Genomic DNA, 27,051 nt, shown 5'->3' with positions numbered 1-27,051 from the left:
AAAAAAAAAAAAAATGTAAATTAGAAAATATTTTGAACTGGATAAAAATGACGACACTACATACCAGAATTTGTGCAATGGACCTAAAGCAATACTTACAGGGAAATGTTTAGCACTTAATGCCAATATTCAAAAAGAAGAAAACTCTCAAATCAATGACCTCAGTTTCTACCTTACAAATCAGAAAGGAGAAAATTAAATCCAAATTGGACAGAAGAAAAGAAATAATAAAATCCTGAGCAGAAATCAAGAAAATAGAAAAGAGAAAAATAAGAGGGAAAAATCAATAAAATCAAAAGCTGATTCTTCATAGAGATCCATCTAATTAATAAACCTCTAGCAGAATGATCAGAAGAGAGGAGACATGGCCAGTATCAGGAATGAGGTGGTATCACTACTAATTTTCCAGATAATCAAAGGATAAAGGAATATTATTAACAACTTTGTGCCAATAAATTTGACAACTTAGATGGAATGGACAAATTCCTTAAAAGAGACAACTTACCAGATTTCACTCAAGAAGAATAACCTTAATAACCCTGTATCTACTAAAGAAATGGAGTCTGTTATTTAAAAACTTCCAAAAGAAAACTCCAGGACCAGATAACAGCCCTGGTAAATTCCACCAAACATTTCAGGAAGACAAAATTCCATGCAATTCTACACAAGGCTTCCAGAAACTTGAAGAGGAGAGGATACTTTTCAAATCATTTGGAGACAAGCATTATAACAAAACCAGACAAGAATACTACAAGGAAATGAATGGAGATGGAAGCATGCTTATCAGAGTCCTAGCAAACCAGTTCCAGTCAATATATAGAAAGGATAGGCCAGGCGCGGTGGCTCATGCCTGTAATCCCAGCACTCTGGGAGGCTGAGGCGGGTGCATCAACTGAGGTCGGGAGTTCAAGACCAACCTGACCAACATAGAGAAACCCTATCTCTACTAAAAAAATATAAAATTAGCCAGGCATGGTGGCATATGCCTATAATCCCAGCTACTTGGGAGGCTGAGGCAGAAGAATCGCTTGAACCTGGGAGGCGGAGGTTGCGGTGAGCCGAGATCACGCCATTGCACTCCAGCCTGGGCAACAAAAGCGAAACGCCATCTCAAAAAAAAAAAAAAAAAAAAAAAAAAAAAAAGATAATCTATCATTACCCAAGTGGGGTTTACCAGGAATGTGAAGCTGGTTTAATATCTGAAAAATCATCAGTGCAATTAAACCATATTAGCAGACTAAAAAAGAACCATTTGACAAGATCCAACATCCATTTCTATTAGCAAACAAAATAGAAACAGAAGAAACTTCTTTAACATGATAAAGGACATCTACAAAAACCCTACTACTAACTTCATATTTAATGGTGAAAGACTGAATGCATTCTTCCTAAAAGTTCAAGAACAAGGCAAGGATTTCTGTTGACTCTCACCACTTCTATTCAGCAATTTTATAGTAAGAAGGAAAAAGGAATCCAAATAGGAAAGGAATAAGTAAAACTGTCTTTATTTGCAGGTGACATGGTTATACAGAAAATCCTATGGAATTTACAAAAAAGCTACTAGAACTAATAAGTGAGTTTAGCAAGATTGCAGGATATAAGATCAATATACAACAACTGTATTTTTATAGATTAGCAATGAACAACTGGAAATTGAAATTTAAAAAATCATTTACAATAGCACCAAAATTATGAAATAGGGATAAGTCTGACAAAGGATGTGCAAGATCTATCTACTGAAAACTACAAAACATTGCTGAGAGAAATTAAAGTCCTAAATAAATGGTGAAATATATTATGTTCATGGATTGGAAAACTGAATATTGTTAACATGGCAATGTTATCTTCTAGTTGATCTATACAGTCATCATAATCCTAATAAAAATCCTGATAGGCTTTTTGGGGTAGAAAACCAATTTTAAATTCATATGGAAATGCAAAGGACCTAGAATACCCAAAACAACTTTGACAAAGAAGAAAGTTGGAGGACTTACACTACCTGAAGTCATGACTTATTATAAAATTACAGTAATTAAGACAGTGTAGTACCGGCATCAAGCTGGACAAATAGATCAATAGAACAGAACAAAATGTCAAGAAACAGACCCATATATATATGATTTTTTTTTTTTTTTAAAGATACTTGCTCTGTTTCCCAGGTTGGAGTGCAGTAGCACAATCATAGTTTGCTGTAACCTTGAACTTCTGGGCTCAAGATATCTTCTTGCCTTAGCCTCCTGAGTAGCTAGGACCGCAGGAATGTACCACAATGCCTGGCTAGTCGAAAAAATTTTTTTTTCTTTTTTTAGAGACAGGGTCTACTATGTTGTTCAGGCTGGTCTCAAACTCCTGGCCAGAAGTGATCCTCCCACTCAGCCCAATGTGTTGGGATTACAGGCATAAGCCACTGTGGCAGGCCTGAATAACTGATTTTTGACAATGATGCAAAGGCAATTCAGTGGAGATAGGACAGTTAAAAAAAAGTTCAAAAAAGGGACAAAGAACTCTGACTTATTCTGTTTACCGTAATCAAAGATGAGCTCATGCTGAATTACAGATTTAAATGTAAAACCTAAAACTGTAAAACTTCTAGAAGAAAACCCAGGAGAAAATCTTTATGACCTTGGTTTTAGGCAAAGATTTCTTAGCTACCACACCAAAAATATGATCCATAAAAGAAAAATTGGTAGGTTGGACTTCATTAAAATTAAAAATTTGTGCTCTTTGAAAGGTATTAAGGAAATAAAAAAATAAGCCATAGACTAGAAGAAAATTGCATAAATCAAATATCTGATAAAGGATTTGTATTCAGAGTATAAACTCTTAAAATGCAATAAAAAGAAAACAAACCCAATAAAAAATAAACAAAGATTTGAACAGACACTTCACCAAAGAAAATGTACAGATGCAAATAAACATATGAAAAGATGCTCAACATTATCAGGGAAATGGAAATTAAAATGACAATGATTTACAACATCGCACCTATTAGAATGTCGAAAGTTAAAAAGACTGACTATACTAAGTATTGACAGGGTTGTGGAACAACTGAAACACTAGTACCCTATTGATGTAATTGCAAAATGGTATAATCACTTTGGAAAACAGTTTGTCAGTTTCTTAAAATGTTAAATATATATCTATTGTATGACCCAGCCAAAGCATACGATCTTAGCAGTTTTAGAAACTCCTTATCTTACCCTTATCTCCAACATCATTGTTGAGCATGGTCCTCACAATGACCAAAGTCAGAATTTATTTATATGCAACTCTGCAGATGTTCATACTCTAAGGGAGGCTGTACAACAGAGCAGACTAGCAGTTTGCCTTTGTACATTAGTTGGGGAAAGTGGCTGAAAACAGGGAAGTGATGTTAACATTGTGGGCTATAGTTTGAAAATGTAAGAAATAAAAGAACAGGGTGGACATAGTGGCTCACAAATAAAAGAGTAGAAAGAATAAAAATATGGACTGGGTGTGGTGGCTCATGCCTATAATTCCAGCACTTTGGGAGGCCAACGTGGGCAGACTGCTCGATCCTAGGAGTTTGAGACTAGCCTGGGCAACATGGTGAAAAATACAAAAATTAGCTGGGCATGGGGGCATGAGCCTGTAGTCCCAGCTACTCAGGAGGCTGAGGCAGGAGGATCCATTGAGCCCCAAAGGTTGAGACTGCAGTGAGCCATCGACAGCACCACTGCACTCCAGCCTGGGCGATAGAGGGAGACCGTCTCCAAACAAACAAAAATACACATTATGTTGTACACCATAAATATATACAATTTTTTGTCAATTAAAAAATAAATAAATAGAAGAGTAAGGAAATACACCAAATTGCTGGCTGTGCTATTGTAAGGATGGAGCTATTAATCATTTTCTTCTGTATTGTATTTTCCAATTTTTTGGTAATCTGCTTATATAACTTTTTCTATTGCAGAATTAATGTAATATCAAAAGTCAGGTGGTCATCTTGGTACGGCTTTTGAGTAACAGAAGCAGGACGATAAGAGAAGGGAGGCCGACTGACACAGGCTGATGGGGTTGCTGGCAGCAATCTAACAGGGGAAGCTGCATGCAGGCTCCAGCCACCTGCAACTGAGTAACTGTGTCAGTGGACTGTTCACCTTTAAAAACAATGTTGCTATACTCTAGGATTCCTTTCTTCCAATCTTACATTCTGTACTATAGCATGATACAGAAGGCAGAGTTAATACCCAATTAAGTATAGTTCCTTCCTTATTCTATAAGGGAGTAGTCTGTGTCTTTTTAAAACATTTATCTTCCACAAGGCACTTTTCAGTTGCACTATTAATGTCTAACAGTAGTATTAATCATGTTTTCCAGATGACGAATGCTTTTGTTGGCACCTGTAATGGAAGAAATAATTTAGCCTCTAGAATGTGTATTTCTGCTTCATGTTCGTCAGCCAGCTAGCTGTCAGTATGAAGAGATACAACCCCCTCTAAATAATTTCAGTGCTGTTATTTAAAAGCAGATTAAATAAATATGGGTCCTCATTAAGCTATTTTGTGCCTATGTCTCTCCTTTATATTATTAGATCTTCCACAAAATGTAATCTCTCAGTTGAAAGATGCAGGCTCCATAAGACTGACTAGGGGGAAGAAAAACGTGGGATGCAATTGCAAAATGCTCCCTTCACAGAGGATATGTATGTCTCTAGAGGAGTGATTTCTCTGGACAGGTCCCAAAAATACTCATTTATTCAATGCTTACTACTACTGTACTAGGCACATCTCCTTCATTCCCTTCCTTCACGAGAGCAGCCCTTCTTTATCTCCAGTTAAAATTCTTCAAGGACTATCTCAAATGACATATCCTCCATGGGGCACACTTTCTTCCCTATTCTTCTAGCTGATATTGAGCTTTTCTGATAGTATTTCAAAGAATCATGAGATTCTGGAGTTGGTGGGGGTGGGGGGTGGGAATCTCAGAGTCTTTTAATCTTTCTTTCAGAAACCCAAGAGAAGTGACTTTTTCCAAGGTGTGCAGATGAGTTAGAAGTAAGCAATTTCAAGTGTGCTACACAGTAGCCCAGTCATACACTGCCATGTATCATTAAGATCTATGAAGGTCTGTCTGGTCTCCTAGCTTGTAAACTCTATGAGGAGGGAGACCAAGTTTTGTTCATCTTCAGTTTGCCCAGGAAGTAAGTACAAAGTCAGATGGTATGTGCCTGCTCAGTTCAAAGTCAGATGGTATGTGGCTGCTCAATTGATTTGGTTAGAAAAGGTGCTAGCTGAAGGAAAATCATGGGTTTGATTGGTTGGAAACAGTCCTGCTGTAGAAGCCCAAAGCAAGTGGGCCTGGAATTTGCTGTCATCAAAAACTCTACAACAATCTGAAGTAGATGAGCATTATGACTTTTAGAAAGTGCAATAATAGGAGATATTCCATGAGATGAAGCAACTCTGTTCTGTTTTTTTTTTTTTTTTTTGAGATGGAGTTTCACTCTTGTCACCCAGGCTGGAGTGCGATGGCATGATTTCGGCTCTCTGCAACCTCTGCCTCCCGGGTTCAAGCGATTCTTCTGTCTCAGCCTCTCGAGTAGCTGGGATTATGGGCGTCTGCCACCATGCCTGGCTAATTTTTGTATTTCTAGTAGAGACAGCGTTTCACCATGTTGGCCAGGCTGGTCTCGAACTCCTGACCTCAGGTGATCTGTCTACCTTGGCCTCCCAAAGTGCTGGGATTACAGGTGTGAACCGCCATGCCTGGCCAGAGCAACTCTGTTCTAATAACAACTGGGGAAGTGCTTATAACCCCAAAGTCAAGTGGGTGATGTTTCTTTTTCCCTCCAGCTGGATTAACATTAATAGTTAAATGAAAATAAAGCTTCGATAGATTGTTTTTCCTTAAAATGTAGACCCACACACAATCCTTTTTAAATGTGCAAGTGTATTCTCATTAGAAAATCAGAATGCTATGTGAAAAAATTGACAAAACTTCCAAGAATGTTGAAAAATTTTGGCCAGTTTCACTAGCAAGCCTGCCTGATATCTAAAGAGCACAAGCATTTAAAGAGGCACTATGAAGATAGTGGGAAGTTGGGAGGTTAGAGTTTTAGCTTTTAGTTTGCCACTATTCCAACTACCCACTCACCCATCCAGCCATTCACTCCTTCCTTCAAAAATATTTAAGTACCAACTATGTGTCAGGCACTTTGCTGTGCAGAGCAGAGAACCAGGAAGATATGGCAATTACATTCTAGAGAGGAAGACGACAATAAACAAAAGAAAACAAATAAAGAAGGCAAGTTCAAACTGTAATAAATACCACTGAGGAAATAAACAGGATGACAGAGAGTAATGGGTGGGGAGGTGACAGTAGGAATTACATTAGTCTGACTAGCGAGGCATCATATATCCAGCTATGTAATATCAGGCAAATCACTGAATTTTTCTGGTACTTAGATCTCCAACATGAAAAACTAAGGTTGAACCAGATGACATCAGAGTAGAAAAAGCCCTGGACTTGAAGTAAGGAAACTTAAGCTGTGTCCTGGCCTTGTCTGTAAAACTCACCTACACGCTCTCTATGTAAGGAGAATATGAAAGCTGTTAAGAATTGAAGTCACCTTCAGACTAAGCCCACATACTAAGAAGAACATTCCTTTCACTTAAGATTTTGTGCAAATCTCTGGATGTTTATTTTCATTTTCACTAAAGAAGACCTCTGAGAACTTGAGAGACACTAGATTGTTTTCTATTCTATTACTTCCAGACACAAAGCATATTTACTCTATGAATGGGATGAGTTTGGTAGATAGGCATCGATAACCCAAATAGTGATAACATATTCTTCATCGTACATTAAAAAAATACACTCATTTTTTCCTCTCTTTCACTTCCTGCAATAATTTTAAATCAATTAGTGACAGGCTGAAGAATAAAACCTAAACCACTAGCAAACTTTATCTTTTTAAAAAAATTTTGGCTATTATTCAGTTTGGCTACAGAGTCAAAGCATGCTTCAGTGAAAATCAACTTATCATATCCAAGAAAAGAAATCGTACCGAGTGTAAAGTGCCATTACTGGTCACTGCAGGAGGGCGGGCCCATCGCTCATTTTCCAGTTCTTCCATTACTTGGTTCATGGCACTCTTTAGCCATGTGTCCACAGAAACACCAATCTGCTTTAGCAGGTCCAACCGGGCTTCAGCTTTCAATTTAATTATCTAGAGAACCAAGAAAATGGTCAGAAATCAAGGCTTTTATTATTCACAATAGCAAAGATAAGGAATCAACCCAAATGCCCATCAATGATCAACTGGATAAAGAAAATGTGGTACATATACACCATGGAATACCATGCAGCCATAAAAAGGACAGAGATCATGTCCTTTGCAGGGACATGGATGGAGCTGCATGCCATTATCCTCAGCAAACTAAGGCAGGAACAGAAAACCAAACACTGCATGTTCTCACTTGTAAGTGGGAGCTGAACAATGAGAACATATGGACACATGAATGGGGAAGAACAACACACACTGGGGCCTCTCAGGGGGTGATGGGTGGGGAAGGAGAGCATTAAAAAGAATAGCTAATGGAGCTGGGCTTAATAGCTAGGTGATGGGTTGATCTGTGCAGCAAACCACCATGGCACACATACCAGGATTACTTTTGCACCATCCTAATAACAAACCCGCACATCCTGCACACGTATCCCGGAACTTAAAAGTTGAAAAAAAAAATTAGCTAGGCATGGTATCATGGGCCTGTAGTCCCAGCTACTTGGGAGGCTAAGGTGGGAGGATCACTTGAACCCAGGAAGGGGAAGTTGCAGTGAGCGGAGATTGTACCACTACACTCTCGCCTGGGTGACAGAGCAAGACTGTTAAAAACAAACAAACAAACAAACCAAGAAACTATGTAACTGTCACGAAAGGAAATTACTTAAAAGGAAAAAAATCATACATGATCCTATCAGTCTTACATGGCAAATATTCTCAAGGCTTTGTCCACATGCAGACATATTTTTGCACAAGTGTATTCTTTGTGGCAATGCAGCTTAGCTTTTACTTTTTAAGTTACCATTTTTTTTTAATTTTTAATTTTTTTGAGATGGAGTCTCACTCTGTCATCCAGGCTGGAGTGCAGTGGTACGATCTTGGCTCACTGCAACCTTCACTTCCTGGGTTCAAGCAATTCTCCTGCCTCAGCCTCCCAAGTAGCTGGGATTACAGCTGTGTACCACCACACCCAGCTAATTTTTGTATTTTTTAGTAGAGGCGGGGTTTTGCCAAGTTGGCCAGGCTGGTGTCGAACTCCTGACCTCAGGTGATCCACCTGCTTCAGCCTCCCAAAGTGCTGGGATTACAGGCGTGAGCCACCTCACCCAGCCAAGTTACCATTTATTATAAACTTCTTGTTTATATCCCTATCAAAAAAAGGAAATCAAGGCTTTTTTCCCTCAAATTAATTAAGTTCTTCCTAATTGATCAATTAGAACAATCTTGATTTTCATTAGCAATTCTTCCCTGGCATAGATGCTAATTTTTCACTTGAAGCAGGGCAAGAGAAGGGGAGAGGGAGGAGAGATAGTGAAGAAGGGAAAGAGAGGGTTGGGGGGAGGGAAGAAGAGAGAGAGAGAGACAGAGGCAGAGAGACAGAGAACATGAACAAAAGAAAGGAATCAGGGTCTCCTAACAATGGAATACTTGCTTTTTTTTTTTTTAATAAAAGTATGGAATGCTTCACGAATTTGTGTGTCATCCTTGCATAGGGGCCATGCTAATCTTCTCTGTATCATTTCAATTTTAATATATGTGATGCTGAAGTGAGCACATACTTGCATTTTGACAAGGGCATGGTATTGATGATAGATCAAATATAACTTGTGATGAGGAAGAGATCAAGAGTGATAAAGTCTGTTTCCTTTTCCTGTTCATAAGGCTATGCCTCAGAACATCCTGAAATCCAGCATTTTCAGTAGCCTTCTAGCCCATCTCCTGGACTTTTTCTCCTCTGTAATCCATGTTTTACAGTCTGTGAATGACCTCATCATGTTGCTCCCCTGTTTAAAAACTTTCATAACTCCTGACTATCTGCTGAGTAAAGAATTAACTAATTCTTAACTAGGAATAAAAAATATCTTTCACAGTTTGGCTGAGTTATTTCCTTCTACTGTTTCTTTCCACACCCCCCTATGCTCCCACCCCACTGTCTCACTTGCTGTTCCTCTGATCCATCACGTGCTCGCCTGCCTGCGGGCATGTCAGTCCCTCTGTAAATGCCTTCTCATTGCTTTTTGATGCCTGGTGAGTGCTTATCTTTTGACAGTCCATTCAAATATTACCCTTTCCACAAAGATTTTTCTAAGTATTTCTCCACCTTCCTTAGGCAGTTAATAATTCCTTTTTCTCTGCTCCTAAAGCACTCTATATAGATCTAATTACAATGTGATAGGCACTAAATTATACTTAGCTATTTAACTAAGTAGGCCTGTTTGATATAATTGGGGGCTCCTTTAAGACTCAAGCATTGACATTCAGCGTTATTCTCCTGTTATGTGTTCAGTAACCTTTTTTGAATAAATATCCTATATAACTGTGCTTCTACTTTTCCAAGAAAAGACTGAACAGGATCTACCAATTCTTTCAAGATTGGCTCTACCAATCTTGAAAGACTGCCATTCAATGATACTGAGTCATAAACTACTGTGTCTCTTTAATAATAATAATTTTTAATATTCAAGAACTTCTCTCTAACAATTCTAACATTCTTCAGCACAAGCTTAAAGAATTCCCCTTTTGGGCTGGGTGCGGTGGCTCATGCCTGTAATCCCAGCACTTTGGGAAGCCGAGGGGGGCAGATCACGAGGTCAGGAGATCGAGACCATCCTGGTTAACACAGTGAAACCCCGTCTCTACTAAAAATACAAAAAATTAGCTGGGTGTGGTGGCGGGTGCCTGTAGTCCCAGCTACTCGGGAGGCTGAGGCAGGAGAATGGCATGAACCAGGGAGGTGGAGCTTGCAGTGAGCCGAGATTGCGCCACTGCATTACAGCCTGGGTGAGACTCCGTCTCAAAAAAAAAAAAAAAAAAAAAAAAAGAATTCCCCCTTTGACTTGGCTGCTTTTATTGATTAACTTGTTTGTCGACTAACAGTCATGTCTTTGCTTTTAAACTACATTTATGATGTGGCTGGCAGAAACAGCAGAGATTGAGAATAAAAAGTCCCTATTCTCCAAATTCAAGAAAGGGAATAACTGCTTATTCTTTAGGCCTTTTTCCATAAACCATAAATGAGTAACCACAGAACTAGTTTTAAACCCCTCCCGATCAGAAAGTAACTGCTGCTTTGCTCCAACAGCCATGCCTCTGAAAGTCGGCTAATCTGTGACAGCTTCTGCTTCTACTAGTCCTCCAAACTCTAAACACCAAGGCTAAAAGTGAGCCAACCCCTTAAACATTCCTAGTTTTGAAAATCTGCCAATCCCTGACACTCAAGCTACTCAAAACCTTATATATCAAATCTTGCTTTGTTCAGAGTCAATGTGTTTTCTGTCATTCTCTTTTGCTTAGCAAGTAATACATTCAGCCTCTTTTGCTTAGCAAGTAATACATTCAGCTTCATTGTTTCACATATACAAGTGGTGATCTCTTCCTTAACATTTAAGGTTCCAATAAGTTAATTTTGAGGACTCTCACTTGGTGGCTTTCTGTGGGACTCTTGGACAAACAAGTTGCAGCTGGTGCAGTGGCTTGTACCTGGAGTCCAAGCTACTCAGGAGACTGAGGAGGGAGGCTCACTTGAGTCCAGGAGTTTGAGGCTGCAGTGAGCTATGATCATGCCTGTGAATAGATAGCCATTGCACTCCAGTGACAAATACCTTTGGTACATAACGTTTTGTTGTTGTTGTTTTTTTTTTAAAGCCAGAGTGGTTGCTCTTTTGCCCAGGCTGCTCTTGAACTCCTGAGCTCAAGCAATCCTCCTATCCTGGCCTGCAAAAGTGTTGGAATTACAGGTGTGAACTGCTGTGCCCAATAGGTACACAATTTTGATTTCCCTCCGTATTCTCTGCTTGGGGAGTTGATATCAAAAACAATTTATGTTCTGACTTGTTTCACTGGGCTTTCTTTGCTGAATTAATTTTTTTATATTAACATTTTTAAGCAAATAGATTTTTATAAAAATTGAGGTAAAACATTACATAAAATTTACTATCTGCACCATTTTAAAGTATACAATACAATGGTTTGGGGTATCATATACATCTTTATATAAGATAATTGGAATTTTTGGCTTAGAGGCACTCCATTTGGTAAATAGTCTTGCAAAAATCTGCTTATTCTTTTCATAATTTCTTTCTTTTTTTTGGTAAAACTTTATTGACATATAGCTCAGGTGACAAAGACCTTTTGGCACACAACTTTTTTTTTTTTTTTTTAGGACCATACAATTCACTCATTTCAAGTCTGAAATTCAATGGCTTATAGTATATTCATAGTACATACAACCATCACCACAGTCAAATTTAGAATATTTTATCACCTCCAAAAGAAACCACGTACCATTTACCTATTGCTCTCCAGCCCCCTATTCCCTGCAGTCTTGACAATCACTATTCTACTTTCTGTCTATAAAGATTTGCCTATTCCAGACATTTAACACATATGAAATAATATAATACATGGTCTTTTATGACTAACTTCTCTCACACTGCATAATATTTTCAAGATTCATCTATGTTGTAACATGTATCAGTATTTCATTTCTTTTAATGGCCAAACAACATTCTATTGTATGGATATACATTAGAATGTTTATCCATTTGTCAGTTGGGAGTCATTTAGGTTGTTTCTATTTCTTGGCTATTATGAATAATATTGCTATAAACGTGTGTGTGTAAGTTTTAGTGTGGACATATTTTCACTTCTTTTGGGTTTATACATAGGGCTAGCATTGCTGGATCATGAAGTAATGCTAAGTTTAACCATCTGGGGAAATACTAGACTGTTTTTCAACGTGGCTCTATCATTTGATCCCATCAGTAGGGTAATGAGGGTTTCTCCACATCCTGGCAAACGCTTGTTAATGTCTGTCTTTTGATTCTAGCCATGCTAGTGGATATAAAGTGGTATCTTACTGTTGTTTGCATTTTCCTGGATAACTATTAATGTTACGAATCTTAGGCCAGGCATGGTAGCTCATGCCTATAATCCTAGCACTTTGGGGGGCTGAGGCGGGCAGATCATGAGGTCAGGAGTTTGAGAACAGCCTGGCCAATGCAGTGAAACCCCATCTCTACTAAAAATACAAAAAATTAGCCAGGCATGGTGGCAGGTGCCTGTAATCCCAGCTACTCAGGAGGCTGAGGCAGGAGAATCATTTGAACCCGGGAGGTGGAGGCTGCAGTGAACTGAGATCACACCATTGCACTCCAGCCCAGGCAACGGTGCGAGACTCCGTCTCAAAAAAAAAAATGAATCTTTTCATGTGCTTATTTATTGGTCATTCGTACATCTTCTTTGGAGAAATGTCTATTCAGATCCTTTTCCCATTTTTAAGTTGAGTATTTTTGCCTTTTTATTATTATGAGTTTTAATATATTCTAGAAGCAAGTTTCTATCAGATACATGATTTGCAAATATTTTCCCCCATTCTGTGGGCTTTCATTTTCTTGATAGTGTCATTTGAAACATGAAAGTTTTAAATTTTGATGATGTCTAATTTATCTAGTTTTTCTTTCACTGCTTAGGCTTTGGTGTTATATCTAAGAAACTAACCCATGGCCACAAAGACTTACCCCTGTGGTTTTTTTTTGTAAGTTTATTAGCTTTTGCTGTTACATTTAGGTGTTCATTTTGAGTTAGTTTGCATATATGATGTAAAGTGGGGTTGTTAAGATAATTAACTGGAAGGTCATTAAACTGAGGCAGCTCCAGCATCCCGGGTTCCTATGTAAGCAAACCAAAACTCAACTCAGTATAAATGGCAAAACAAAACTGAAGCTTAACCAATCAAAAACTGCCAACTACCTTCTAACTAGAAACTTTCCACTGGAATGATCCAAAAAAGGCTACTACTGTGCCACTTTAACTAATCAAATATTTGCTTTGTTTTGCTTCTGAGTTCACCCTATAAAAGCATTCCTGTGGTGTCCCATTGGTGGAACCCTGAACTGCATATGATCTGGTGCTGCCCAAGTAATTATTGCTATTTTCTCAAATAAAAAAAAATTTAATGTGCCTAAGTTTATCTTTTAACAGGGTCAAACTTCATTCTTTTGCATATGGATATCCACTCGCCCTAGCACCATTCTAGTATGCTTTTGCTTTCTTAAGAGACAGGGTCTCACTTTTGCCCAAGCTGGAATGCAGTGGTATGACGATAGTTCACTGCAGCCTCGGACTGCTGGGCTCAAGTGATCCTCCTACTGTAGCCTTCCCAGTAGCTAGGACTACAGGTGCATGCCACCATGCCTGGCTAATTTTTAAAAATTTTTGTAGAGACAGCTGTCTCACTATGTTGCCTAGGCTGGTCTTGAACTTCTGGCCTCAAGTGATCCTCCTGCCTCAACCTCTCAAAATGCTGGGATTACAGGTGTGAGCCACTGTGCCTGACCTCTAGTATTCATTTTAAAACAACGAAATGTTTTTATTTTTGTTTTTTAAAAGAGTGAACCAACAAGCTCTTTCTTAGAAATCACATATGCAAGTCACAACAGATAAACATGGTATTTGCCAACTCAGATTTAGACTGCAGTCCCAGAATTAAACACTGCTGTCTTCCCTTTAGTATTTCAGTTGCTTATAAGTTAAAAATTGTCTAAAAGCAGAACTTTCTAGTGTTTTCAAATGAATTTTCATGATTTGCCAACTTATTAAAAATTTTCAAAGTATAGCTCTCTGTAAACTTGATGGCATTCCAGATACTACTTGACCAAATCATTTTTGGAACCTTTAAAGAGGTAGAGCTTTTAAAAATAATATTTTAAAACTCCAGATCTTTTAGGATGCATAATCTTGGTTTATAAACACAGTCAATTACCTAGATTTTAACACAAAATTTAACATAAGCACATATAAATGTAAAGCTATAGTTGAATTTCAAGTCTGTAAATCTAATTTGGACTTAATTCATTTGCTTTAACATATCTCTTCTCTAAGGACAAGGACTGTGTGTATTGTATTACTATTTAGGACAGTGCTTTACTTGTAGAATACAATAAATAATGGTAGATAATAGTATTTGCTACTCCATCTTTGGTACCTTAAAAAATCCAAACAGCTTTTATCATAGGTACTAGGAACTATATCATCATGTATTTCATTTAATCCACAAAACAATTCTAGGGGTCAATATTATAAACTCTATCTATCTATCTATCTAGCTATTATTTATTTGACAGAGTCTTGCTCTGCTGCCCAGGCTGGAGTGCAGTGGTGCAATAATAGCTCACTGTAACCTTGAATTTCTCCTGAGCAGTTGGGACCAGAAGCACATGCTACCACACCTAATGTTAAAGTTTTATGTAGAGATGGGGTCTTGCTATGCTGCCCGGTTGGTATCAAACTCCTGGCCTCAAATGATCCTTCCGCCCTCCTGTCCTGGCCTCCCCAAATGCTGGAATTAGAGGTGTCAGCCACCATGCCTAGCCCCAAAACTCCATTTTATAGACGAGAAAAATGATTTAATCAAGGTCACACCAACTGTGGTAAACCATGATATTAAGGTTCCCAAATAATCATGCTTCCTGGTATCCATGTAGTCCACTCCCACCATGATTCTGGGCTTGTCCATGTGATTTGCTTTGGCTACTGGGGCATTTGCCAATTTAATGGAAACAGAGGACCCTCAGTAAGTGCTATTTGGACTTGACTTCTTGAAATATGCTGCCACCATGCTGGGGAAGTCCAGTTTAACCTATATGCTGATGAAAGACCACATGGGGAAAAGGCCCAGCCATTACAGTTGAGCTCAGCCCTCTGGCCAGTCCTCTAGCTGAATGTAATTGCTTGAGTAATCTCAGGCAAAACCAGCAAAAGAAGTGACTAGTTGGCCTGGCATAGTGGCTGACACTTGTGATCCCCGCATTTTGGGAGGCCGAGGTGGGAGGACTGCTGAGCCCAGGAATTCAAGGTTTGAGACCAGCCTGGGCAAAATAGCGAGACCCTGTCTCTATAAAAAATAAAAATAAAATATTAGCAGGGTTTGGTGGTACACGCCTGTAGTTCCAGCTATTCAGGAGGCTAAGGTGGGAGGATTGCTTGAGGCTGTGAGGTTGAGGCTGCAGTGAGTTGTGCCGCTGCAGTCCAGCCTGTGAGACAGAGTGAGATGATCTCAAAAGAAAATAAAAGAATAAAAGGAAATGCATAGTCAGCACCCAGAATGGCAACAGATAATAAACCACTGTTTTTTTTTGTTTTGTTTTGTTTTTGTTTTTGTTTTTTTTATTATTATACTTTAGGTTTTAGGGTACATGTGCACAATGTGCAGGTTTGTTACATATGTATCCATGTGCCATGTTGGTTTGCTGCACCCATTAACTCGTCATTTAGCATTAGGTATATCTCCTAATGCTCTCCCTCCCCCCTCCCCCCACCACTGTTGTTTTTGCCATAAAGTTTGGGGTGGTTTTCAAAGGCAGCAACAGATTACTGTGTTTGAACAACACAATCTCCAAGTACTTGGGTATTTTCTAGCCATCTTTCTATTATGGATTTTTAGTATAAGTCTAATTAATCAAGAACTTACTATGTATAATATCAATCCTTTTAAACTTATTGAAACAGGTTTATGGTCCAGTGTATGGTCTTGTTAAATGTTCTATATGTACTTTAAAAGAACACATATTCTACTCATATGCAGTGGAGTATTCGATGAATGCCAATTAGGTAAAGTTGGTTAATGATGTTGTTCATCTTCTATATCCTTATTGATTTTCTATCTTCTTGTTCTATCAATTACTGAAAGAGGGATGCTGAAGTCTCCTACTACAATTGTAGATTGTCTATTTCTTCTTTCAGTTCTGCCAGTTTTTGCTTTATGTATTTTGTAGCATATTATATACACATCCAGGATTGTAATATATTCATGATGAAATGTCTTTATTTATTTATTTATTTATTTTTTTTTATTATACTTTAGGTTTTAGGGTATATGTGCACAATGTGCAGGTTTGTTACATATGTATCCATGTGCCATGTTGGTTTGCTGCACCCATTAACTCGTCATTTAGCATTAGGTATATCTCCTAATGCTGTCCCTCCCCCCTCCCCCCACCCCACAACAGTCCCTGGAATGTGATGTTCCCCTTCCTGTGTCCATGAGTTCTCATTGTTCAATTCCCACCTATGAGTGAGAACATGCGGTGTTTGGTTTTTTGTCCTTGCGATAGTTCACTGAGAATGATGTTTTCCAGTTTCATCCATGTCCCTACAAAGGACACGAACTCATCATTTTTTATGGCTGCATAGTATTCCATGGTGTATATGTGCCACATTTTCTTAATCCAGTCTATCATTGTTGGACATTTGGGTTGGTTCCAACTCTTTGCTATTGTGAATAGTGCCGCAATAAACATACGTGTGCATGTGTCTTTATAGCAGCATGATTTATAGTCCTTTGGGTATATAAAAATCATTATGCATTTTCCTTTCAATATTCCTTGTCCTAAAATGTATTTTGTCTAACATTAATATGATCACTTAATTTTTTTTTTTTTTAGACAAGGTCTGGACTTTTTTGTCTAGGCTGCAGTGCAGTGGTACAATCACGACTCAGTGCAGCCTCAACCTCCAGGGCTCATCCTCCTACCTCACCTCAGCCTCCTGAGTAGCTGGGACTACAGGCGTGCACCACCATGCCCAGCTAATTTTTGTATTTTTTGTAGAGATGGGGCTTTGCCACTTCAGTATTTTTAATGATTAGTGTTTGTTCTCCTGTGATAAGCAACAGCTAAAATTTCTCCTGGGTTTTTTTGCCTTTCAGTTATTGTTTCCTGCCAAGCTCCTTAGAGTCTATATTCCAAATGTATACTCAGGTATCAGCCAAGGATTTGGAAGGGCTTTCCAAATGACATCCACCTTCAGGCCAGTAAGATGGAGCTTCTGCTTAAATTCTGGTTGTGCTGCTCCTTACAGATGCAGGGCTATATAATGGACATATCACTAAGTATAGTCCCGTTCTTTCAAGGAGAAATTCCTCTCCAAGTTTTACATGCTTTTGGTCATTTTCCAGTTCTATTAAATAATTTTTAATATTTTTACCCTAGATTAATATTGTCATCTAAAATAGTCTTATATAAGCTAGTAACCTATTACAAGAAGCAGAAAATGTCTTAGAGATATATTTATTCTATATTCAAAGAGAATTATAAAGAAATCTAAAACTTTCAATAGTTTACTATTAATAGCAATATTCATGTTGTAGTTCTGAAAGTGCTTAATATATACTGCAGTTATTATTCTATAATATACAAAGCAGGCTGGGCATAGTGGCTCACGTCTATAATCTCAACACTTTGGAGGCTGAGGCAGGCAGACTGCCTTAGTCCAGGAGCTCAAGACCAGCCTGAGAAACATGGGGAAACCCTGTCTCTACAACAAATGCAAAAATTAGCTGGGTATGGTGGCACATGTCTGTAGTCCCAGCTATTCGGGAAATGGAGGTGGGAGGATTGCTTGAACCTGGGAGGTGGAGGCTGCAATGAGTGCCACTGCACTCCAGCCTGGGTGACATAGACCCTGTCTCAAAAAATTTTTTTTTAAATATATAAAGCAAATAAAATATTAGATAATATGATTAGGAATAAAACTTTTTGGTGTAAGAGGAAAAAAGGACATAAATAAATGTAAAATCAAAGAAATCAAATAAGTTCAATAAAATCCCTCTAGCTGGGCACAGTGGCATGCACTTGTAGTCACAACTATTTTGGAGGCTGAGGCAGGAGGATCATTTGAGTTCAGGAGTTCAAGGCTATAGTACACTATGATTGTGCCTGTGAATAGTCACTGCATTCCAGCCTGGGAAATTGAGACCCTGTCTCTAAAAATAAATAAAATCCCTCTAATTGTCCATGTTAATTGGAAATATCAACATGAACTCATGATTTAAAAAAAGTTATCCCTAGCTCTAACAACAAAGAAAAGACAAAAAAAAATGACACTTAGAACAATAAGCACCTTCACAGCCCAGGCCTTAGTGTCTAAATACCACTTTCTATTAACAGAATCAGAGCTTCTTGGAGAAACAGCTAATTCTAAGTCTAGACAGGAAAAACATAAGGTGAACACTGTGATAGCTTGTTGTGCTAGGAAGAAAGTATTCAAGGACTAATGGGGGTAATGTCAAAAGTACACAGAAGTCAGTTGAATGGACTCCCAGTTTTAGATAATATGGAACTTAAAATGACAACTGAAATTGATAATATACTAAATAGATAAAAATCTATAATAAGTTGAAATGATGTCAGGTGGAACTCCAGGAGGAGAGGCAAACAATAACTACTAAGAATATCTACAGTAGAGCTATGAACTAAAAAATTCCTAGAGCTTGTACAGGGTTGAAAGACATTAAAACTCTGTGGTGGCTCATGCTTGTAATCCCAGCACTTTGGGAGGCTGAGGCGGGCAGATCACCTGAGGTCAGGAGTTCGAGACCAGCCTGGCCAACATGGTGAAACCCCGTCTCTACTAAAAATACAAAAAAAATTAGCTGGTTGTGGTGGCGGGCACCTGTAATCCCAGCTACTTGGGAAGCTGAGGCAGGAGAACTGCTTGAACCCAGGAGGCAGAGGTTGCAGTCAGCAGAGATCATCATCACTGCACTCAAGCCTGTGCGACAGAGTGAGACTTTGTCTCAAAAAAAAAAAAAAAAAAAAAAAAAGATATTACAACTCTATCCAGACAGAGTTGAGAGAACTTGGTGTATACCCACGGCATTAGTATAGGGCTAATTTCTAATTTATCTCTACATTAACCCAAACAAAGCTTAAAAACAAGCTTCAAAATGATCAAATTGATCTGCAAGTAACTGACCTGGCAGCCAAAACAAAACTCAATAGTCTTTATAAGAAGAAAATAGAATCTAGAAACTTAATAACCAGTCACTATGTCTAGATTCAGTAAAAACTTAGCAGATATTTGAAAAGCAGAAAAACATGAGCCAAGAGAAAAATCAGCCAATAGAAAGAATGAAATGACAGAGATGATGGAATGAGTAGACAAGAACTTTAAAATTACTGTTATAAATATACTTAGAGGTTTAAAGAAAAAGATGAAGATAAATAGGAATGAACTAGAAGATAAAAGAAGAACCACATAGAACTTATAGAGCTAAAAATATAACATTTGAAATAAAAATTCACAAGATGGCCTCAACAGTAGTTTATACACTATAGAGGAAATATCCATAGGTTTTAATAGACACTAATAATAACTCATCAAAGAGACTGAGATAAAAAATAAGGCCAGATAAAAATGTGTGGAATGAGCTTTGCACATGACATGTAGGATAATATCAAGTGATTTAATATTCATGTAATTGAAATCATAGAAGAGGACAGAAAATATATATCAAGGCACAATAGGCCAGGCTCAGCAGCTCATGCCTGTAATCCCAGCTACTTGGGAGACTGAGGCAGAAGAATCGGTTGAACCCAGGAGGCGGAGCTTGCCGTGAGCCGAGATCGCGCCATCGCACTCCAGCCTGGGCAACAAGAGTGAAATTCGGTCTCAAAAAAAAAAAAAAAAAAGTAATCCTATTTACAATAGCTACCAAAACCAAAACAAAACAAGACAAAAAAAAAAAAAAAAAAAACCCAAAAAACAAAAAAACAAAAAACCACAACCCCAGGAATAAATTTAACCAAGGAGGCGAAAGATCTCTACAAGGAAAACTACAAAACACTGATGAAAGAAATTGAAGAGGACACGAATCCATGTGCAATTGCTATCAAAATCAATGACATTCTTCACAGAAATAGAAAAAAAAAATCCTAAAATTTGTATGGAACCACAAAAGTCCCTGAATAGCCAAAGCAATTCTGAGCAAAAATAATAAAGCTGGAGGTAATACACTACCTGACTTTAGTAACCAAAACAGCATGGTATTGTCACAAATACAGACACACAGACCAATGGAACAGAATAGAGATCCCACAAATAAGGTACTTACAGCCAACCAGTTTTTCACAAAGGTGCTAAGAATTTTCACTGGGGAAAGGACACCCTCTTCAATAAATGCTGCTGGGAAAACTGAATATCCACCTGCCAAAGAATGAAACTAGATCCCTATCTCTCACCATATACAAAAGTCGGCTCAAAATGATTAAAGACTTTAAAAATAAACCCAATATTATGGCTGGGCACAGTGGCTCACGCCTGTAATCTTAGTGCTTTGGGAGGCTGAGGCGGGTGGATCCCTTGAGCCCAGGAGTTCGAGACCAGCCTGGGCAACATGGCGAAACCCCATCTTACTAAAAATACAAAAACTCAGGTGGGAGGATCACCTGAGCCTGGGGAGGCCAAGGCTGCAGTGAGCTGTGACTGTGCCACTGCACTCCAGCCTGGGTGACAGAGTGATACCCTGTTTCAAAAAAAAAAAAAAAAAAAAGAAAAGAAAAACAAACAAACACCCATACTATAGAACTAGTACAAGAAAACATAGGGGAAATGCTTCTGTACATTGGTCAAGGGAGATTTTTATGGCTGAGACTTTAAAGCCATAGGCAACAAAACAAAAAACAGATAAATAGGACTATATTAAATTAAAAACTCTATGCAGCAAAGGAAACAATCAACAGAGTTAACAGATGAGCTAGAGAATCGAAGAAAATACTTGCAAGTTATTCATGCAACAAGGGACTAATATCCAGAATATACACGGAACTAAAAAAACTCAATAGCAAAATACCATGTAATCTTATTAAAAAGTGGGCACAGGATCTGTAACCACTTTTCTCAAAAGAAGACATAATGGCCAACAGGTATATGAAAAAATACTCAACATCACTTATCATCAGTAAAATGCAAATCAAAACCAGATATCAAAACCAAAATCAGATATCATCTTACCCCAGTTAGAATCACTATTTATCAAAAAGACAAAAAATAACAAGTGCTAGTGAAGATGCAGAAAAAAGGGAACTGTTATACACTGTTGGTGGGAATGTAAATTAGTACAGCTATTATGGAAAACAGCATGGAGGTTTCTCAAAAGACTAAAAATAGAACTACTATATGATCCAGCAATCCCTGTTTTGGATATTTATCCAAAGGAAAGGAAATCAGTATATCAAAGTCATACCTTCATCCCCTGTTTATTACAGCACTATTCACAGTGGCCAAAATGTGGAATCAACCTAAATGTCCATCAATGGATTAAGAAAATGTGATATATACACACAATGGAATACTATTCAGTCATAAAAATGAAATCCTGTCATTTGCAGCAATATAAACGGAACTGGAGGTCATTATGTTAAGTGAAATAAGCTAGGCACAGAAAGACAAATATCACATGTTCTCACTCACGTATGGGAGCTAAAAAATGTTAATCACAGAAGTAGAGAGTAGAGGCTGGGGCTGGGCGTGGTGGCTCACGCCTGTAATCCCAGCACTTTGGGAGGCCGAGGTGGGCGAATCATGAGGTCAGGAGATTGAGACCATCCTGGCTAACACGGTGAAACCCCGTCTCTACTAAAAATACAGAAACAAAATTAGCTGGGCGCGGTGGCGGGTGCCTGTAGTCCCAGCTAGTTGGGAGGCTGAGGCGGGAGAATGGCATGAACCTGGGAGGCGGAGCTTGCAGTGAGCTGAAATTATGCCACTGCACTCCAGCCTGGGTGACAGTAAAGACTCCGTCTCAAAAAAAAAAAAGAAAAAAAAAAGACAGCAGAGGCCAGGCGCGGTGGCTCATGCCTGTAATCCCAGCACTTTGGGAGGCCAAGACGGGTGGATCATGAGGTCAGGAGTTCGAGACCAGCTTGGCCAACATGGTGAAACCCTGTCTGTATTAAAAGTAAAAAAAATTAGCCGGGCATGGTGGCACGCGCCACTGCACTCCAGCCTGGGTGACAGAGCAAGACTCCGTCTCAAAAAAAAAAAAAAAAAAAGGACAGAGTAGAATGCTGGTTATCAGAAGCTGGGAAAGATTGTGGGGAAGGAGAAGAAGAGAGATTGGGGAATAGAAAGAAGCAAACAATAGATGGAATAAGTTCTGGTGTTTGATAGCTTAGCAGGGTGACTACCGTTAATAATTAATTCAAAATAACTAGAAGATTTGAAATGTTCTAAATACAAAGAAATTATAAATGTCTGAGGTGACAGATATCTTAATTACTCTAATTTGATCATTATACACTGTATGCATGTATCAAAATATCACATGCATCTCATAAATATGCACAAATATTTTGTATCAATACAAAATTAAGAAGCCAAAAAAGGAAACAAAGAATGCCTAAATAGACACATCATGTTCATGAATTAGAAGACTCAATATTGTTGAGAAGTCAGTTCTCCTCAAATTATTTGTGGATTCAATGCAATCCCAATCAAAATGCCTGCAGTCTTTTTTTGTAGAAGCTGATGGCAATGAGAATAGTCCAAATAATTCTAAAACAAGAATAGTGTTGGAGGAATTATACTATCTGATTTCAAGACTTACAATGTCATTAAGACTGTGATACTGGCATAAGTACAGACATACAGACCAATGGAACTGAATAAAATTGAAAATATTGACACACATATGATTAGTTGTTTTCAATACAGGTGCAAAGGTAATGGGAAAAGCATACTCTTTAAAATATGATGGTGGAACAACTGGCTATCTGTATAGGAAAAAACAAAACAAAACAAAACAAAAAACAAAAAAAACAAACATTACCCTTAATTCATACCAGACCTCAACAATTTAACTAGAAATGTTTAGGATCACAGTCCACAAAGAAAAGCTTGAACTATAACACTTCTAGAAGAAAACATGAGAGGATATATCACATCCTTGATCAGGCAAAAATTTCTTAGAACATAAAAAACACTAATCATAAAGGACAAAATTCATAAATTAATCTCATCAAAATTAAAAGTTTGCAATCTAGAAAATGAAAAGGTAAGCCAAAGACTGGAGAAAATATTCGCAGTACATGTACCTAAAAAATGACTAGTATCCAGAAAACATAAAGAATTGTTATAACTCAGTAATAAGACCAATCTAAATTTGGGCAAAAGATATTAACAAATACTTTACTAAGGGGATACAGGGACTACAGGCGCACTCCACCATGCCTGGCTAATTTTTCTCTTTTTTTGTAGTGATGGGGTTTCACCATGTTGCCCAGGCTGGTCTCAAACTCATGGGTCAAGCAATCTGCCTGCCTTGGCTCCCAGAGTGCTGGGATTATAGGCGTGAGCCACTGCCTCCAACTTGTCAGTCTTTTTAAACTTTGCCATTTGAGTGTGTGTGTAATGGTATCTCACTGTGGTTTTGAATTGCATTTGACTACAGACTAGTGACATTAACTAACTATGCTGAGCATCTTTTTATAAGTTTTTTAGCCATTCATATATCCCCCTTAGTAAAGTATTTGTTAATATCTTTTGCCCAAATTTGGATTGGTCTTATTACTGAGTTATAACAATTCTTTATGTTTTCTGGATACTAGTCATTTTTCTGGATACTCGGGAGGCTGACGTGGGAGAATCACTTGAACCCAGGAGGTTCGGGCTGCAGTGAGTTGAGATCGTACCACTGCACTCCAGCCTGGGTGACAGAGTGAGACCGTGTCTCAAAAAAAAAAATTTTTTTTTTAATGAGGTCATAATAATACCCAAGAAAAAAAAATACCCATTCACCGCCACTGGAAGTGACTAGCACTTGGTAATTGCAAAGAGGAAAGAAAGAATCTTTATCATGGAAAGATCTGGTAGCATACCACTTTATTAAGAGACCATTCTTAGTATCATTAATAGCAGGACAACTTGATATTATGATTCTTTATGTGATGAAAAACATCACATAATCTATGAACTATTTCTGCCTAAAACATTAACCTGCCTCTCATCAGGCCTTAAGACCTAACTTCCGTTTATAGAACACAATTAATGGGTCAATCTAACAAACACATAAAGCCAGTATTGCAAAATATAATAGTTGAATCTAGATGTTAGGAAATACATGTCTATTCTTTGTATTTTCTGTATGTTTGAAAATTTTCGGTAAAAAATAAAAGTGATTAGTCAAGAGGTCTGCTAACATAGCATGAATACAGTGAAACCTCATAGTAACAGGCCCAGAGGTAATGTAAATTTGGAAATAATGTGATTAGAAATATATATATGAGAAATATATATATGTGTGTGTGTATATTATATATGATCATATATAATCATACATATTTTTATATATAAGATCATATATAAACTATATGTTTATATATATAAGATCATATATAAACTATATATGAGAAATATATATATATCTGTGTGTGTATATTATATATATGATTATATATAATCATACATATTTATATATAAGATCTATATATAAACTATATATAGATCATATATATAAAAGATCATATATATATAAAAGATCATATATACACACACACACACACACACACACACATATATATATATATATATATATATATAGTCTTGCTCTGTTGCCCAAGCTGGAGTGCAGTGGTCCAACCATGGCTCACTGTAGACCAACCTTCCAGGATCAAGCCTCTGCCTCCCAAGTAGTTGAGACTACAGGCACGTGTCACCATACCCAGCTAATTTCTTTTCATTTGTAATAGAGATGATGTCTTATCTGTTGCCCAGGCTGCTCTCAAACTCCTGAGCTCAAGTGATCTTCCCGCCTCAGTCTCCCAAAGTGATGGAATTAGAGGCATGAACCACTGCGCCCGGCCTAAAAATTTTGTTTTAATAGCAGGGTCACTCTTGTCATTAACTTTGCAATAATGAGGACTCACATTTTATATAACCAGTGTTCTCTCTTTTGTATAGGTATTTATAATAAATAAAGTATCGAATGAAAGAGAAAAACCAATGCAGATGATATACAGGCAGAAGAAAGGAAAAGGGTATATGCAGAAACCACTATTGTTAATTCCTTTGAAGACTCTCATGGTCTAGTCTATCCAAAAATTTTATTATGATAATCCTGTAAGTACTACCCCAATAAATATGCCCTCATGTTTGCTGGCTAATTTTAGTTAGGCTATTTTTTCTATCTGTTAAGTGGAAACCATGAGAGAGATTATTTTATGCTAACAGTAAAATTAATTAAATGCTACAGATATTCAAAACTGAGAAAACGGATCTGCTACAATGGTTTTAGCATACTATATTCAACATTTTTGATAAGAAAACTATCTTTGAGAATGTAGACTTAAATACTTGCATTAGAAGAGGTGAGATATTGTGGTATGAGAATTTCACTTCCTATTTTTAGTTTGAAACTAACAAACACAGTCTAGTTTGGCATACTATGGAAATAATAGGTCATTTGGCGTAAATGAAGACTCTGTGTGCCTGATACCTACTACTGCTACTACTGGGGATGGCGGGAGGTTTCGTGGAGTTAGGGTACCAGTCGGTGACACCACGCATGGAGTCTGGAAATGGAAAATACACGAAATACCCCTCAGAAAACCTCTGAGACTTGTCTCAAAATAATTACTCCTGTTCCACCAAGGCTCTGAAAAACTGGCTTCATTTAGAGTGCGGAGAAACAAACAACAGGAATAACTCTTCTACCATAGGCCAGTGTTTCTTAGAGTAGGTGAGGGCTTGCCAACACTACTTGGCCAGCACCCTAAGATAGTGGTTTAGACATGACCCTGAATTCAAAGAGAAAAATGACTATTCATTGTACACCCTTCCCTCCTCACTATGGAGGCTGTCAATTAGACTGTGAACAGGAATGAAGTGGAGGTGGGGTTACTGGGGTTTCTCCAGCCCAGGCAGATGGCAAGCCTGTCCTGATTCAGATCACTTCCATGGGGCTGTGCCAAAAACATGCTCATATTCTCTATGCTTGCCTACGCTGCGTCTCTCTTCACCCCACAACCAGTGAAGCACTTCCTCAAAACCTCTAGAGTTCTAAGGGGGTGTTAGGAAACCATTAGTTTAGATTAAACCTAAACCAGTGCAGGGATTCCTTGTATTGGGTCCCTGAAACATGCTTGCCCAATCTTCTTACACACTTATAGGGCTACACTATGTCTCAGGAGTGCTTATTCTGTCTTTGGGAAGATCTGACTATTAGAAAGTATTTCCCAATACTAAACTCACATCTCCTTCTTTCTTACCTTCATCTTTTGGTTCAAATTCTACCTCCTGAAGTTGCATGGCATAAGTCTGTGCTATCCCCTTTTCTCTGACTAATCAAATACTATTCATCTGCCAGTATTCATCTTAAGCCTTCTTCTGTGTTACACCCGCAACAATCCCTCCCAGAGTGATTTCTGTGGTCTCTGGGTTGTTCTTCAACTATATTTAATGCACCACTCCTCGGCAGTTATGCTTTACCATCTTAGTGATTTTTGGCATTCTTTATGCCTTTCTAACAAGAACATAATCTTTTGATGGCTGGATGGTGTCAGTCTTTTATAAATGTCTACCTCCATACCCCTTCACCATGTTGCTGCTGAGTAGATAAAAGTGTGTGCACAAGTCCTCCATAAACTGGCCCTAACCACAACAAGTTTACTTACTTTCTACCACATTTCCTCACAAAAATCCTCTACTCTAATCATATCCAGCTACCAAATTATACCCTGTGTCTTCCTCATTTGCTAATACTTTCTTGTTTCCTATCCCAACCTCTCCCTATCTAGAACAGGGAGTATTAGCCTCAGGCATAAGAACTCTAAACACTGTACACAAAATGTACATTTTTGTGTGTGGGAGAGAATGTTTCATAGCTTTCATACAATCTTCAAAGGTCCCATGACTCCACAAAAAATTAAAATCCACTATTATAAATTTTTTCCCATCTCTGCTTAACCAAATCTTCCCTATTCTTAAAAGCCCAGCTCATGCCCCTGGATCCAGGGAACCTCCCATAT

At 38.0% G+C, this 27,051-nt stretch overlaps 1 protein-coding gene and 1 non-coding gene across 5 annotated transcripts in view; both read right to left on the bottom strand.

The window, feature by feature from the left end:
• Positions 1 to 27,051, bottom strand: part of FCHSD2 (FCH and double SH3 domains 2) — a 335,209-nt gene that overhangs the window by 23,929 nt on the left and 284,229 nt on the right. For all 4 annotated transcript variants that reach the window (XM_030829076.1, XM_030829079.1, XM_030829077.1 and 1 more), the window contains one exon: positions 7,034 to 7,195. In XM_030829076.1, the coding sequence (XP_030684936.1) occupies positions 7,034 to 7,195 (162 nt within the window). The remainder of the gene's footprint in view (positions 1 to 7,033; positions 7,196 to 27,051) is intronic.
• Positions 8,698 to 8,804, bottom strand: LOC115830608. The gene has a single exon (XR_004026136.1). It is a non-coding gene; the product is annotated as a U6 spliceosomal RNA (small nuclear RNA).

The sequence above is a fragment of the Nomascus leucogenys genome, chromosome 15 (genome assembly GCF_006542625.1).
Source record: "Nomascus leucogenys isolate Asia chromosome 15, Asia_NLE_v1, whole genome shotgun sequence".
Classification (NCBI taxonomy): domain Eukaryota; kingdom Metazoa; phylum Chordata; class Mammalia; order Primates; family Hylobatidae; genus Nomascus; species Nomascus leucogenys.
This window is presented reverse-complemented; position numbering and strand designations above follow the sequence as displayed.